Here is a 14184-nt window from a genome sequence, read left to right as displayed (position 1 = left end):
ACGGCGTTTGGTCGGCTACGCATACACCTTCCTCACCTAAGTTTACTGGAATACAAAGACAGAGGAAACCAGAAAAGACACTTTGGTAGATATCTAAATAATTTCCGATGCGAATAAAACCAGCCCAAACTGTTAGTTTGCCACTTACAAATAATGAAATAAAAAATAAGTAAATAAATACTTAATGATACCTTGCTGTTTATCTCCATCCCACATAATTCTTTCACCCACTTTATATCATAATTCTTATATGATATTAAATTGGAGTGAGAAGCATCACACTGATTACAGTCATGTTTTCTTGCATGTTTATACAGTACATCTTCGACAGGGTGTATACTTCTAAACCACTTGGTACGTCATAACCTTCCCATACAGATTCACTACATGTATTGATGGTCATAGGTTAAATTGATAAATCCTTAAGAGCAGTGCAAAAAAAAACTTTAAAATAGTAAAACATTGGACGCCCATTCTGTTATCACACCTGCGATATCATTTACCGAGAGATCCAGTATTCTTCACAGCATCTTAATTACATTTAACACACCAGTGTCAAAAACTTACAAAAATTCAAAAATACCTATATCTTTACCGCTCTAAGCAATGTGTACATGGCTGCTTCAGAATGTCGATGAAAGGCAGGTGTTATCATAGATAAGATTATAATACAATTGTAAAGGAGCATAATATTATTCCCCTCTAATAAAGAGTAACATATTTTGGGACTATCATAAGTCTCATCACCACAACTTAACACTTTGAATGTCACATAATATTATTACCTGCTCATTAAAGTGCGTGGAATTTGTGCACATTGTGACTCATTTACACAGAAAGGTACACTGTAAAAACATCGGTGTTAGATTTAACACCATGGATGTTAAATCTAACACCGATCAATCGTCAATAGAGGACCACACCCACAGGTGTAGAAAATGTATTGTGACGGTGTTAAAAAGTGTTCACCTGGCACTTCGTGGTGTTAATTTGACACTGTAGCTGGTGATATTTTTGACACTGCGCTAGAGTTAATTCATTAATGACACCGCATGGTGTTGATTTGATATTGGTGGTGTTAATTTCAATGGTATAACACCCGTCAAGCTTCAATAGGAGACCACAGCAACTGGTGTTACTGTGGTGTTAATTTGTTTACACATTTATTTTTTTTTCAAAAATCAAGTACTTTATCGGAAAATTCTTCATCGTCTTGTTGAAGTTCAGAATTAACAAGAAATTCAGTAACTAAGAAACTATCCAAAAAAAAAAAATGATATTTTGAAATAACACCCGGAGGTGTTAATCTAACACCATGAATGAGCACCAGAAATTTAACACCAGCTCGGTGTTTCATATTTAACACCGGACTTTTTGCAGTGTAAAGAACCATTGCCAGAGTTGTGCAATGTTGCATGCTGAAACATAATAACGAGTGAAAAGAGATCCACTGAAGTCGCACAATGCAATTGAAGAGCACTCATAATAATGTGAATGTTTTCACTTTGGTAGTGGTAAATGGGTTACAGCTCGTTTTTTCGTATAGGTTCGTTATTCCGAAGGCTCTTCAGTCCGAAGATTCGCTTTTCCGAAGGTTCGTTTTTCCGAATTTCATTTTCGGATTAACAAATCTTCGGAATGACGAACCTTCGGAACAACGCCACAAATGTTCGGATTAACGAACCCTTTTTCATTTTCGGATTAACGAACCTCTAGGTATAAGGAATTTGTGTGTTTCGGATTAACGAACCTTCGGAACAACGCAACCTTCGGAATATCGAACCTTCGGAATAACGAACAGCACCCGGTAAATGTGGGGACGTAGGCAATGGAATAGCACATTTGTCCACAAAATTGACCAGTGTTACTTAAAAAAAGCTTGTAAGAAGAAAAATTATATCATATGCGGGTATTAATCAAAAGTAATCGAAAATTCTTTTTTTTTCTGCCCTAAAGGGAGAGTCAAACTCAGAGGTTGAACAATCTGCATTGGATAGATTAACAGGGGATGACATAATCATCGTGGCAAAAGGAATTGATAATGCAATATAGTACGAAACTCCAATTGAAACAAGAGCTGGGAATGGCCAAAATTCGTATCATTCCCTCCAAATTCAAAATTTGGGTGTATTTTCTAACTGAACATAATATTATCAACAAAGTAAAAAATTATGTACGGATAAATACATGAACCCTCATATTCAGCAAGATAACAACAACAACAAAAAAAAAAGACAAAAAACATTGGACAATATAGGCCTACTGGTCTTGGCAATCTGTGAATTTCCAAGAATCCTGAATTAGAGATTTCAAGCGTTTCGACGTGCATTCAGAACAGTTTTTTCTCAGATCTTCCAGGAATACATTTTCAGGTAGTACGGCATGGTACGCTGAACACACTCCTTGATATCAGGAGCCAAGCTTTCAAAAGAGGGCATGGGAGAGGACCCTTTAAAGCAGGTTGAGTTAAAGGCAGCGTCACAGTTGACTTTCATACAGTCATTGGGTTTTATGCAACCGAAAATCCAATTATCTATAATGTCACTGCTTCCGTCCCATTTGAGCAGGGCGTCTGAATACGGAATACCCAGTTTTTGGCAGAATTTTGGGAGTACAGTTGACGGATCTGATACCAGATCATCACTATCCACAACAACCGGATTCGGATCGTATCTCTGCATTACGATAGTCCATAGGTCATACAGCTCCTTGTAGAAAAGACCAGGAGCGTTATACCAACTTACCGTGTCGTTTCCGACATGAAAGGCCTCAGAAGCCTTAGTAATCCCTTCCTTACTTGCTTCGGAATTCTTGGCTCGTCCCTGCTTGAGAACAGCATGGATATTCAAGACGGCCCGTTTCCAGGACGAGAAGACTCTGATCGGATGTCGTATTAGGAAGGCAAACCGGTAGTTTGATAAACTATCCGGTAAAAACTGAGTGGAATTGACTATGCCATACGCCATATCCTTGACGAAGATAACCTTCTTGCTTGGGTCCGGGTTGTCGAGCATCATCTTTATGTGTGGATACCTGGCGGACACAGACAATTTTTAATCAATTTAAAAGCCCTAGCATTCTTCCATAGGTGGTCCTGAACGAAACATCAATGGTAGCCATTGCTGTGACCATGTATATCAATCCCACTATTTGTTCGAGGTATGGATAGTGGATCCGAATTTGTCACAACAACAGTTATCCTCCAAGGAGACAACATTGCCCCTTTTCCGTTTTTTTTTTTTCTCTTCATATTGCAGTAGATTACATAGTTATAGTTAGACTATTAGTGGACATCATTATAGAGAAAGAACTTGTCTCCAAGCCAGGTAAGTCACACCGTGACAGTTTCTAACATCTTACAGGTCTTGATTATGCAGATGATTATATTGCGCTGATAAGGGAGGCGAAGGACTCGGTTTCCTCTTTTTAGAATGATTCAAAAAAAAAAAAAGTTGGTTTCTTCCTCCATACCAAGAAAACAAAATGAATGACAATTTAGTGATTAAGCTGAGAATCTACCAGTTTTGGTTTTTTTTTTCAATAATGACTCTTCGCAAAATGAGGTCAATGTTTTCGGACATAGGTTTCTATACGTGGCTGACTCCGTGAAGTACGTTAGAGCACAAGCTTTAATAGTGAGCTTTAGATTTTAGACGCGCGGACGTTCAAAGAGAAAAAAACATGATCTGAGCGTGCGCAGTAACTTTATCCGCGCTACTGCGCACGCTCAGATCATGTTTTTTTTTTTCTCTCTTTGAACGTCCGCGCGTCTAAAATCTAAAGCTCACTATTCTCGGCTATAGCCCAACGTTTCCAGGATTGTAAAACTTACTACGTAGTTTTCATACATCTAGTCTTGAAAACATACTTTTACATGGATCGAGACATCACTGCTGGAAACAGCAATGTCCTATACATCCGATAGCCGATTTACGATAGGATCTATCCATAGTATGACAGAAATTTTCAAGGTCACCATGCTTATTTGTGTTCACTTCTACCTGTTAATTACCTATGATATCATGAAGTAGTTGAAATTGTTAATGTAATGGGACAGATAATTTGTTCCACATCTTGGACCAATTATGATCGAGTGCATCACATAATAGGACATACTGAAGATAATCAGTTGTGACGGCGAAAAAATGAATAATTAAATACATATAATGATAATAAAAATAAGAATGATATCATTGATAATAATAATAATAATGATATTGTATTTGATTATTACAATTAGGCCTATTATACTTATCATAGTTATTATTGTTGTTTTTAATGTTTTTTATCATTTATTTCGTTTGCTTATAATTATCATAGTTATTATCGTTGTTGTTTTTTATGTTTTTATCATTTATTTAATTTGCTTATTTATTTGGTCTTACATTATTGCAATATAACCTACATACAGGTGTATATTATTATGATAAATGTCATGGAGTGACACTCGGGCCAGGGCTGCCAAAAGTACAATTCTTTACTAAGAGCTTCAAAATATTAAATTTGATATAAATCATACATAATTATAGTACATGAACATGTTGTGATCCACTGTGCTAGGTTCTGCCAAGTCAGCAGGTACTGTTGCCATTAGCTTTTGCCACATGTCGTCACTGACGTGCTTGTATGGTTCAGATGACTCCAAGTCAACGCTGATCCCTGCCGCCCTCAATTTATCCAGGAATGAGTAGCAGTAGCCGTACGGCTCGAAGAAAATCTGCGACTCGGGAACGAAGCTCAGACATTTTGTGAATACCGTTGAATTGGAGCGAGGCGTACACCACATCAGAACGCGAACGTGGTCTTGTTCGGACCCTGGTATACTCATGTCGTGGCCGGTGATGGTTAAATGCTGATATAAAATGCAAAGAAACAGAATGTTACTTTGTAGATATCCCTCTCTTATATATCACCGTGGTTACAGTGCAGTGGTGCCACCCTTTTCGGAAACAGCTTCCTCTTGTTTGTTTTTTCTTTACTTTTTGGGGTTTTTTTTTAAAGCTAAACATAAAAATAGTATCTTTTCTTAGTTCGATGTTGTGACACTTTCACGATATCTTTCCTTTTCTTCTCTGCACCCATAAAACATGGATGATAATTAAAAGAAAATGATATGAAAACATTCAAGATGATTTCACAATTGTAAAAAGTAACTATTCCCTCCTTACCTGCATAAAATGTAAGGGGTGATATGATTACCCCTGTTTTCTGAAAGAGGTTAATGAGGTGTGAGTTTTTACTTTCATTATGTTAGAAAAATGAAAATATGTTGAATTCTCTCTTATGTCCATGCACAAGGTCACTAAATGTTGCAGTTTTCTCATCCGCGATTCTCAACCGGCATCAAAGCTTTGAAAAATAGTAATAATAATAAAAAACAAACAAACAAATTGAAAAAAAAAACATGAACGGATTGTCCGATTTTCCTTAAACTTTGCTCATTTTTTCTTCACTTTTTCTTTTGACGTATTTTCTCTACGTAAGGGCTAACAATGTGGTATGTTCGTTCTGGTACGGAATCGCTATAGTCACAGATGGTTCCCCTGCTAAGAGACCAGAATCACACACATCGGAAAACATTTCAATATTACATATAACAGAGCATATCGAATCCACAATCACGACAATATACACCACTGACGATAGACACAGATGACATGCCGTTTCTTTGTATCGCCGCTTTGCACTTTCTAGCGAATTCTATTATCTACTAAACCGTAATCTATCTGTATCTATCATCTGGTGTTCTGCGTGTACCTCTGCTGGCAAAAACCCGCGACACACCCGGAACAAGTTTCGAGCATGCTCAAGGCCTTGTCACACAGTGCGTGGGGAAGCCTCGCGGGTTGACTTGCGGGGGAAATCTTTTGCTACCCGGGCCTTCCCGCAGGTGGCCCGCATCGACTGTAATACCGGAGTTTCGCACGCAGGTCCGATTTATCCACAGCAAAGTCTTGAGCATGACCATTTTTTTTTCCGCGGGAATTGCCCCCTGAGGTCCACGCAGAACACTAGGAGGCCCGTAGCTGCCGCAAGTCACAGGCAGTTGACCCGCTTGAAGTACGTAAGTTGCCAGTGGGTCTGTGCTTATATGCTGAGCGCTTATCATCTACGGGCAATCTTTAAGCATAATACGAGTGTTTTAATAGCAAGGATTGGTGTCGAAACTGCCAATATCCTTGTATATAGGTGCCGTGGTAAGTTTTGCGGACGTGGAGCGAGCTATACGAGCAAACTGCCTGCAAACTGAGGATCAGTTAGACAGTATACTGCCTTTCAGCTGGTTAGTTGAGAGTCGGCTGCGGCCACGATTATGACATTCTGTTGAACATTTGCCATATCAATTTCCTTCAGGGGGAGTCCTTCACCAAGTTGTCAGCCCTCTCTCGCCACACACGCGCCTGACACGCAGGTCACACGGAATGCACGTAAGGAGAACGTAAGTAGCACTGGTCCAGCAGGTAAGACTCGCCCAATTCCTTGTCCGCCCGCAAAAATTGTCCTGCGTGGTGGAAAATACCCACATGCAATAAGCCTGACAGGGCCTTAAAGGGAAAATCCAGTCCAAATATGAGTTAGTCTAATAAAAAAGGAAAAAATCTTACGAATTCAACGGTAAAAATTTGACTGAAATCGGATGAAAAATAAGGAAGTTATGACATTTTGAAGTTTTGCTAATTTCTGCATAGTGATTCTTGTACAGTGGATATGAATATGCAAATGAGTGAGCTGACTATGTCACAACCTCACAATTTTCCATTGATCGTGTACTAAAAATGACGAAAATTCAATGTTTCTGTCATTGAAATCTGAAACAGGATGTTATTCCTGGATGAATAACTTCAGAATAGTGATCAGTTAGATATAATCAGGATTTGAGCCTCAGGCATACGTTTGAATGAAAAACTCGAAATTTCAAAATTTCATGTACAAACTACATGGCAAGTTGTGAGGGAATGACATGCTCAATTTGCGTATTCATATTGACTGTTCAAGAACTGTTTCTTTAAAAAGTTAGCGAAACTTCAAAACGTCATAGCTTTCTTATTTTTCACCCGATTTCGATCAAAATTTTGCCGTTGAACTCGTAATATTTTATTCTTTCTTATCAGACGAACTTAAATTTGGACTGGATTTTTCCTCCTTTAAAGGCCTTAAAGGCCCTGTCACACCTTTCCGGGCAAGCGTTGCGTGCGACTTGCGAAGAATATATGTATATATTATTTTTAATCCCACCCGTGGTCAACCGGAGGTGCGGAGGCAAATCCTTTTTACCCGCAGCCATGTTTAGGCCCTGTCATGCCCACCTTTCCGGGGAAGCTACGCGGGCTCGTTGGGAGTAGCGATTCTCCAGCACGCAGCGGGCAGACAAGGATGTTGGCGAGTTTATTCATAGTGGAGTACGTCTTACTTGCTAGATGCGGGCTCCTTACCTGCTACTTGCATGTATTCCGTGTGACCCGCGGGGGAGCTTCGAAACTGATCCGTTTTTCAGTTACGAGCGACATAGGCCTGTGTACGGGGAATCTGAAGTACCTGCGTGGGTGTTGCCTGCGAGGTGCTCGGCTGCCGCGAAGGACCTCCTCACTGGTGTTCTGCGTGGACTTCTGCTGCAACACCGGTCACCCGGTAAAAAGTTTTGAGCATGCTCAAAACTTGACTGCGGGTTATTTGGACTACGGGCGGCTAGGTACTGCCATTGTGCAGGCCATCTGCGTGGACCTCCGGGTAGCATTTTTTTTCCCCCGCAAGTCACAAGCAGGCTTGCCCGAAAAGGTGTGACGGGGCCATTGAGCATGATCAAACTTGTTCCGGGTGAGTCGCGGGGATGCCCGTAGATATCCACCAGAACACAAGTAGAAGGGCCGTAGCAGTAGCACCTCGCAGGCAACTCCCACTCAACTAACCCGTAACTAGAACATGAGTTGGACGTAAGTAGCACACGTCCACCAGGTAAGACGTAGACGCACGCGAGTCTCACCCAAATCCTTGTCCGCCCGCAGAAAATTATCATGCGTGCTGGAAAATCCATGTAATCAACAAGCCCGCGTAGCTTGCCCGGAAAGGTGTGGAAGCTGCGGGCTGCAAGCAAATATTATTTGTGCTACTATAGCAAAAGCTTTTGCGCGCAAGCATTTATTGCTAGTTTTTATACATCCAGCCCTTTGTTTGATCAGTATGACCGCTCCAATTCAAATACCCATCAAAGATAAGACGATTATGATACTCACGAACGGTAATCGAAAAAATAAAGGAAAGAGGCTCAAAGTGCTTGACTGTTCGCCGATAATTTCCAATGTGTTCAGCACCACGCGTATTGAATAACTACATGTATAATATACAGCGGCAAAACTCAATACTTGACTGCACGATTTACAAACAGTGTTGTGTTCAAAACCACAAACAATGGCACTTGTTTTGCCCTTTTTTTTCTCTCTCCATTGGCTCTTTTGTATTCCAAGTCAGACATCATTTGTCAGCCGCACCTGATAATGATATCAATGTCAATCTTCTTTCATTCCATACTACTGGAATTTGTTTCGCTTGTGTTTTGTATTTGCTTAAAATACTTCAATTCCGTCTGAACATTGTGTGGCGCGTCTCTTTTGGTTACTTACACTGTGTTTGTCTTTTCGGGCGTTTTATGGGGTCAAACTAACCCGTTCCATACTGAATTCTGCAATTCACTTTTCTAGCATAATGAAAGAGCACTTGACATGCTTGATTAACCCCTTTCAGAAAGCAAGGGGAATAATTGCTACCCTGGACATAACGTCGGTATTATGTTGATGGAATATGCAATTTTCATGAAAATTACGATTATTATTATTATTTTTTTTTTTTGGGGGGGGGGGAGAAATTCCCTTTATATTTTCTTCATATTGTTCATAACTTTTGCATCAATTATCCGATTTTCCTCGAACTTTCACATGTGTTTTACTCATTTTGCTGCTTTCACTCAATCTACATTTCTCTTTGGGTTTGGATTTCTTTTAAGATGACTACTAGTATTGCATTGACCGTTCTCCTGTCTCCCTGCGGCGTGTTAAAAAGTATAGCTTTAGAGCTCACACCTGTAAATAAAATGGAATGTCTCTGACCGCTTCACCAAATAATCGTACCAAAGATACCAAAATAAATAAATAAAAAAAAAATCATTAAAAATCAGAAATGCAGTTTGGCAAAAAACTGAACAGCTGCAGATATTGAATATGAATTCCTCTACAATCTGCATTTTGGTTGGTAGATAAAAGCTTTTCATGAAATTTGAAGGGACAATATTTGATTGGGTGCATGTACAGAAAATAAGTGATTTTTATTTTAGTGACGGACAAGAACTCGTAGTCTGGCTTTGCGAACCCTCGGACAGAGTTTGAGCTGAAGAACCCACCTTGGAAATTTGATGGATGAAAGGGTATATCTCACTTATCCAGGTTAGTTGAAGATGAAACAACTCCTTTCTCCCAGCTATTTCACAGACATTTTTTTTTTTGAATTTTGAATTTTAACACACGTCTCTATAATATGGGGAATATTTTACCCGTATGAGCCCATTAGATTTACGCAAGGAGGCAGCCAACGGGGGGGGGGGGGGGGGGGGGAATGGCGCCCCATATGGTCAGTGCATCAAGTAGCTCTATGCGTCGTAAATTGAGCATACGTAACCCAGAACGCATGGTGAAAACAAAGACGCCGCGATCGCGATAGTCCACTGCCTGGACTGTTTTGTGTGATCATTTAGGGACCGCGCGCACACACCGCTACAGCACGCGTATGCCCCACCGTACTATCGTGTATTATTTGCCACGCACGCACGCATTTTTTCGGACAGGTTTGTTGGCGCCCTCATCGATATCGAGCGGTTACAGGGGATAGCGCGATATTAAGCTGTGGAGCGCGCGTGGATGCGTAATGATAATAAAAAAAAAAAAAACCGTCCAGAATCTGGACAACGATCGCGATCGATTTTGATAGATGATTTTGCGCATGCGCAAAACAATTTCTTCTTGAACTTTGAATGTCTGCGTCGTGAAAAAAAAAAAAAAACAAAAAAAAAACATAACGTATATTATACACGCACTTAAAGTAGGTAGGCCTACCAAATATGGCAGATGTATCGTGCTTGGAAAATTAATTTAAGAAAAAAATTTCATGAAACCAGCACAACAAACTAGAACAACGTACAAAGCATCCTTGTCAAACTGTAAAACGGGCAGTTCGATAGATTCAGCGGGGTGTATAGCCTGCGATGATTGTCAAGGTTGGATGTGGAACCGGTATACCATGCTTTGGACGATTCTACTGTCTCCCGTGTCATGGTCTGCCACAATTCTGCTGGGGATCTTTAATTCCTTTATTCCAAGTTTTCAAGTTCCTTCAGTGGTTTGCAATCATCCTTGTGCGACGTTTCCATATCGCAAGCGGGAGCAGCCCAGGTCTGACATTACACCAGTCCCGTTCAAGGAAATTTCATGCGCCACAAGAGAAAATTAACCAGAATTTACAGTTTAAACATCTTGATTGTGAGCTTTCAAAGCATAAAGAATAAGACGGCATAAGTACTAAATCCCCTAGTATAGAGCCTACCACTCCGGATATAATTATTATTGGGACAACAACCTGATTACATGATACGATACACTTAGCAGAATTCCCTGCAAATCTTAACGTGATTCAACACCACCGTATGGTTGGGTGTATGCAGTGGCGTACCGTGGGTCAAGACATTGGGGGGGGGGGCACCTCATGGCAGCAACATCAGAATTGCATAACGTAACAATTAAATGCGAGCGAGCGGAGCGAGCGAGCTTGAAAATTTTGACATTTTACAGTCCCCAAACTGCCGTTTGTAGCTATATTAAATAATATATGTATATATGTATGTATATATATATATATATATATATATATATATATATATACATATATTTGCTTTGGAAATTAAGGGGATTGCACCGGGCGCAACTGCTGGCAGTTGCTGGCAGTAACATCACAAGAATGGCATAACGATTAAATGCGAGCGAGCGAAGTGAGCGAGCTTGAAAATTTTGACATTTTACAGTCCCCAAACTGCCGTTTGTAGCTATATTTTTTCGCTTTGGAAAGTCGGGGGGGGGGGGCGCACCGGGTGCAACTGCTGGCAATTACTGGCAGTAATATCAGGAGAATGGCATATAACGGTTAAATGCGAGCGAGCGAAGCGAGCGAGCTTGAAAATTTTGACATTTTATGTTCCCAAAACTGCCGTTTTTAGGTATATTTTTTCGCTCTGGAAATTAAGGGGAGGGGGCGCATCGGGCGCAACTGCTGGCAATTACTGACAGCAACATCAGGAGAATTGCATAACGATTAAATGCGAGCGAGCGTAGCGAGCGAGCTTGAAAGTTTGACATTTTATAGTCCCAAAACTGCCAATTTTAGCTATATTTTTTCGCTTTGGAAATTAAGGGGAGGGCCTGGGTGCACCGGGCGCAACTGTTGGCAATTACTGACAGCAACATCAGGAGAATTTCATAGCGATTAAATGCGAGCGAGCGAAGCGAGCGAGCTTGAAAAGTTTGACGTTTTACAGTCCCAAAACTGCCGTTTGTAGCTATATTTTTTTCGCTTTGGAAATTAAGGGGAGGGGCGCACCGGGCGCAACTGCTGGCAATTACTTACAGCAACATCAGGAGAATTGCATAACGATTAAATGCGAGCGAGCGAGCTTGAAAATTTTGACATTTACAGTCCCCAAACTGCCGTTTGTAGCTATATTTTTTCGCTTTGGAAATTAAGAGGAGGGGACGCACCGGGCGCAACTGCTGGCAATTACTGACAGCAGCATCAGGAGAATTGCATAACGATTAAATGCGAGCGAGCGAAGCGAGCGAGCTTGAAAATTTTGATATTTTACAGTCCAAAAACTGTCGTTTGTAGCTACATATATATTTTTTCGCTTTGGAGGGAGGGGGCGCCCGGTGCGCCCCTTGGATCCGCCACTGGTAGTCAAGGGTGTCGGTTTATATTCATGATTGGGGGAGGTATGACCAGCGAGGGGGCGTCGAAGTGACCAAGCGGGAGAAGGATGTCCAAAATCTGCACTTTATATAGAGCATCCCCTAATTTGTTTGTGTTTGTGAGTGTGTGTGTTTCATATAGATGGAAAAGTTAGGAAATAGCCAAGGTCAAGTCTTATTATTGGCAATGCAAGGCATTTTAATATAGACTAGTATGTAAAGCAACACTGCAAAATCAATGATCAAGCTTTGATAGCAAATGTGAACAACCTATCAAACATCACATTGCGCAACATTGCTGCGACTCTTTTTGCCATTCCGATGTTCTGAGTACCGCTGCGCACATCCTGCTTGTATTCAAAATGCCAACCAGAAATCACACTGAATCACAATTTTTTGTCGTCTCCGGGCTTTTTGAACAATGTTTCACTATAATACCTCTTTAATTCATGGTTAAAAGAAATCTTAGAAAAATATCTTTTTTCTTGATCATCCTTTCATGTCGATTTCAAAAGCAGTTTACTAACCCTTGAATAACCATTTTGGTAGGTTTTTTTTTTCTTCTTTTTTTTTTTTTTTTTTTAACCAGCGGATTGGGGGAGGGGGGGGGGGGCACGTGCCCCCCCCCCCCCCCCCTAAGTTACGCCACTGGGTGTATGGATGGGTGCTTCTTACTATCAGCAGCAGCCTTGTATATGAAATGATTCAAGATTCATCTTGCTCTGTAGATTGTGAGACATTCCTAGCCAAACTGCCTGTCAACACCAACAAGAATGTAGTACTCGGCACACTACAGCCTCAGGCCCTCCATCCACAGCTTACAAGAATAATAATAAGCCCATGGATAGACTGTTTTCCGTGATAGAAAATGTACACCGCAGATCCAAGGACAGTGTTCTCTGATTCTGCCACATATAAATTGGAAATTGTTGTCAATTGATGGGAATAGGAATGCCGTAGACATCAAAGAACGATTTCCTGAAATGATCACGAATAAGGCTTCCACCAGACTCTCTACAATATATTCGACGAGAGGCAACAATTCATTGGATCTCTTCCTCTCAAATAGACCCTCACTGATTAACCGTTGTGCAATTCTTCCCAGCTGATATCACTGACCATGCCATTGTGGCATTGTATTATTTGATTTTTCATCACTATACTCTTGAGAATCAGGCCTCGGAAAAGAAAAATCTATATGTGGAAAAGAAAAATCCAATATGGACGAAAGGAAAAGGAATACAAGAATTCAAGCACGCGTTTGTGTCTAAGTACTACATGGAATGCCCGGTCGCAGACATGTTTTTTTGTTTGTTTGTTTGTTTGTTTTTTTTGATTTGTTTTGTTTTTTTGTTGGTGGTGGACTGTTATCAAGGATGCTCTCTTACTAAGGATATGCCAGCAAATACATCTTCGTCTTGATTTATTAACCATCCGTGGATCAATGCTCCGTGTAAGAGGACTTGCACGAAGGACGAAGCGCAGCTTTAATAAAGCCAAAATAACAATGAAGCAGAAATACTTCACAAGAAAAAGATATGCACATCAGATTATGTTACCATGGAAGCATATTGTTCAACATTGATAAAAGATTGTGTTTTGCACATCGGGAAATCATACTGGACATTGTGTGTCTCATCTCAAGTCAAATGCTGAAAACTGAATGAGTTTGCAGAGTCCAAAGTATTTCAATTATACTATACACTTTATATGCTTTGTACCTAAGAAATGCTGTTACCATTTTAGCACACTGGTCAACATTGACGAAAGATAAAGTTTGTGCATGAATATACGTCAGTGGTCACATGTACCAAATTTCAAGGTAACACACGTAAACAGAGGAAAACTGACCAGAAATGAATATAATTTATTAGTGGAAAATTGAATGGAATCCCATTTTCTTTGCTCCATTTTCCAATAATAAATTTCAAGGTAAATACAAGACGTACACGTACAATCGAAGGATATACCTCAATCCACTTTTTCTCTTTGATTTGTACAAAAATCTGTCGTACAGGACAATATGATATCTTGACTCTCACAAAATGTGTCATGCACGATAACATAGGGATCATTTCTCAACACTCACCCCCCCCCCCCCAAAAAAAAAAAGGGGGGGGGGGGGGGGGGTTACAGCTCGTTATTCCGAAGGTTCGTTATTCCGAAGGCTCTTTATTTCTAAGAT

At 40.4% G+C, this 14184-nt stretch overlaps 1 protein-coding gene across 1 annotated transcript; it reads right to left on the bottom strand.

Moving 5' to 3' along the window:
- Window positions 1–2345: 2345 nt before the first annotated feature.
- On the bottom strand, window positions 2346–7394 carry LOC140240229 (uncharacterized). The gene is made up of 3 exons (XM_072320022.1): window positions 7308–7394; window positions 4533–4852; window positions 2346–3033 (listed from the first exon to the last, which is right to left on the bottom strand). The coding sequence occupies exons 1-3, from the start codon at window positions 7392–7394 to the stop codon at window positions 2346–2348; spliced, it is 1095 nt and encodes a 364-aa protein (XP_072176123.1).
- Window positions 7395–14184: the final 6790 nt, after the last annotated feature.

This window comes from Diadema setosum, chromosome 16, assembly GCF_964275005.1.
Source record: "Diadema setosum chromosome 16, eeDiaSeto1, whole genome shotgun sequence".
NCBI classification, from domain to species: domain Eukaryota; kingdom Metazoa; phylum Echinodermata; class Echinoidea; order Diadematoida; family Diadematidae; genus Diadema; species Diadema setosum.
Note: the sequence above shows the minus strand (reverse complement) of the source record. Positions and strands in the feature narration are given on the sequence as shown.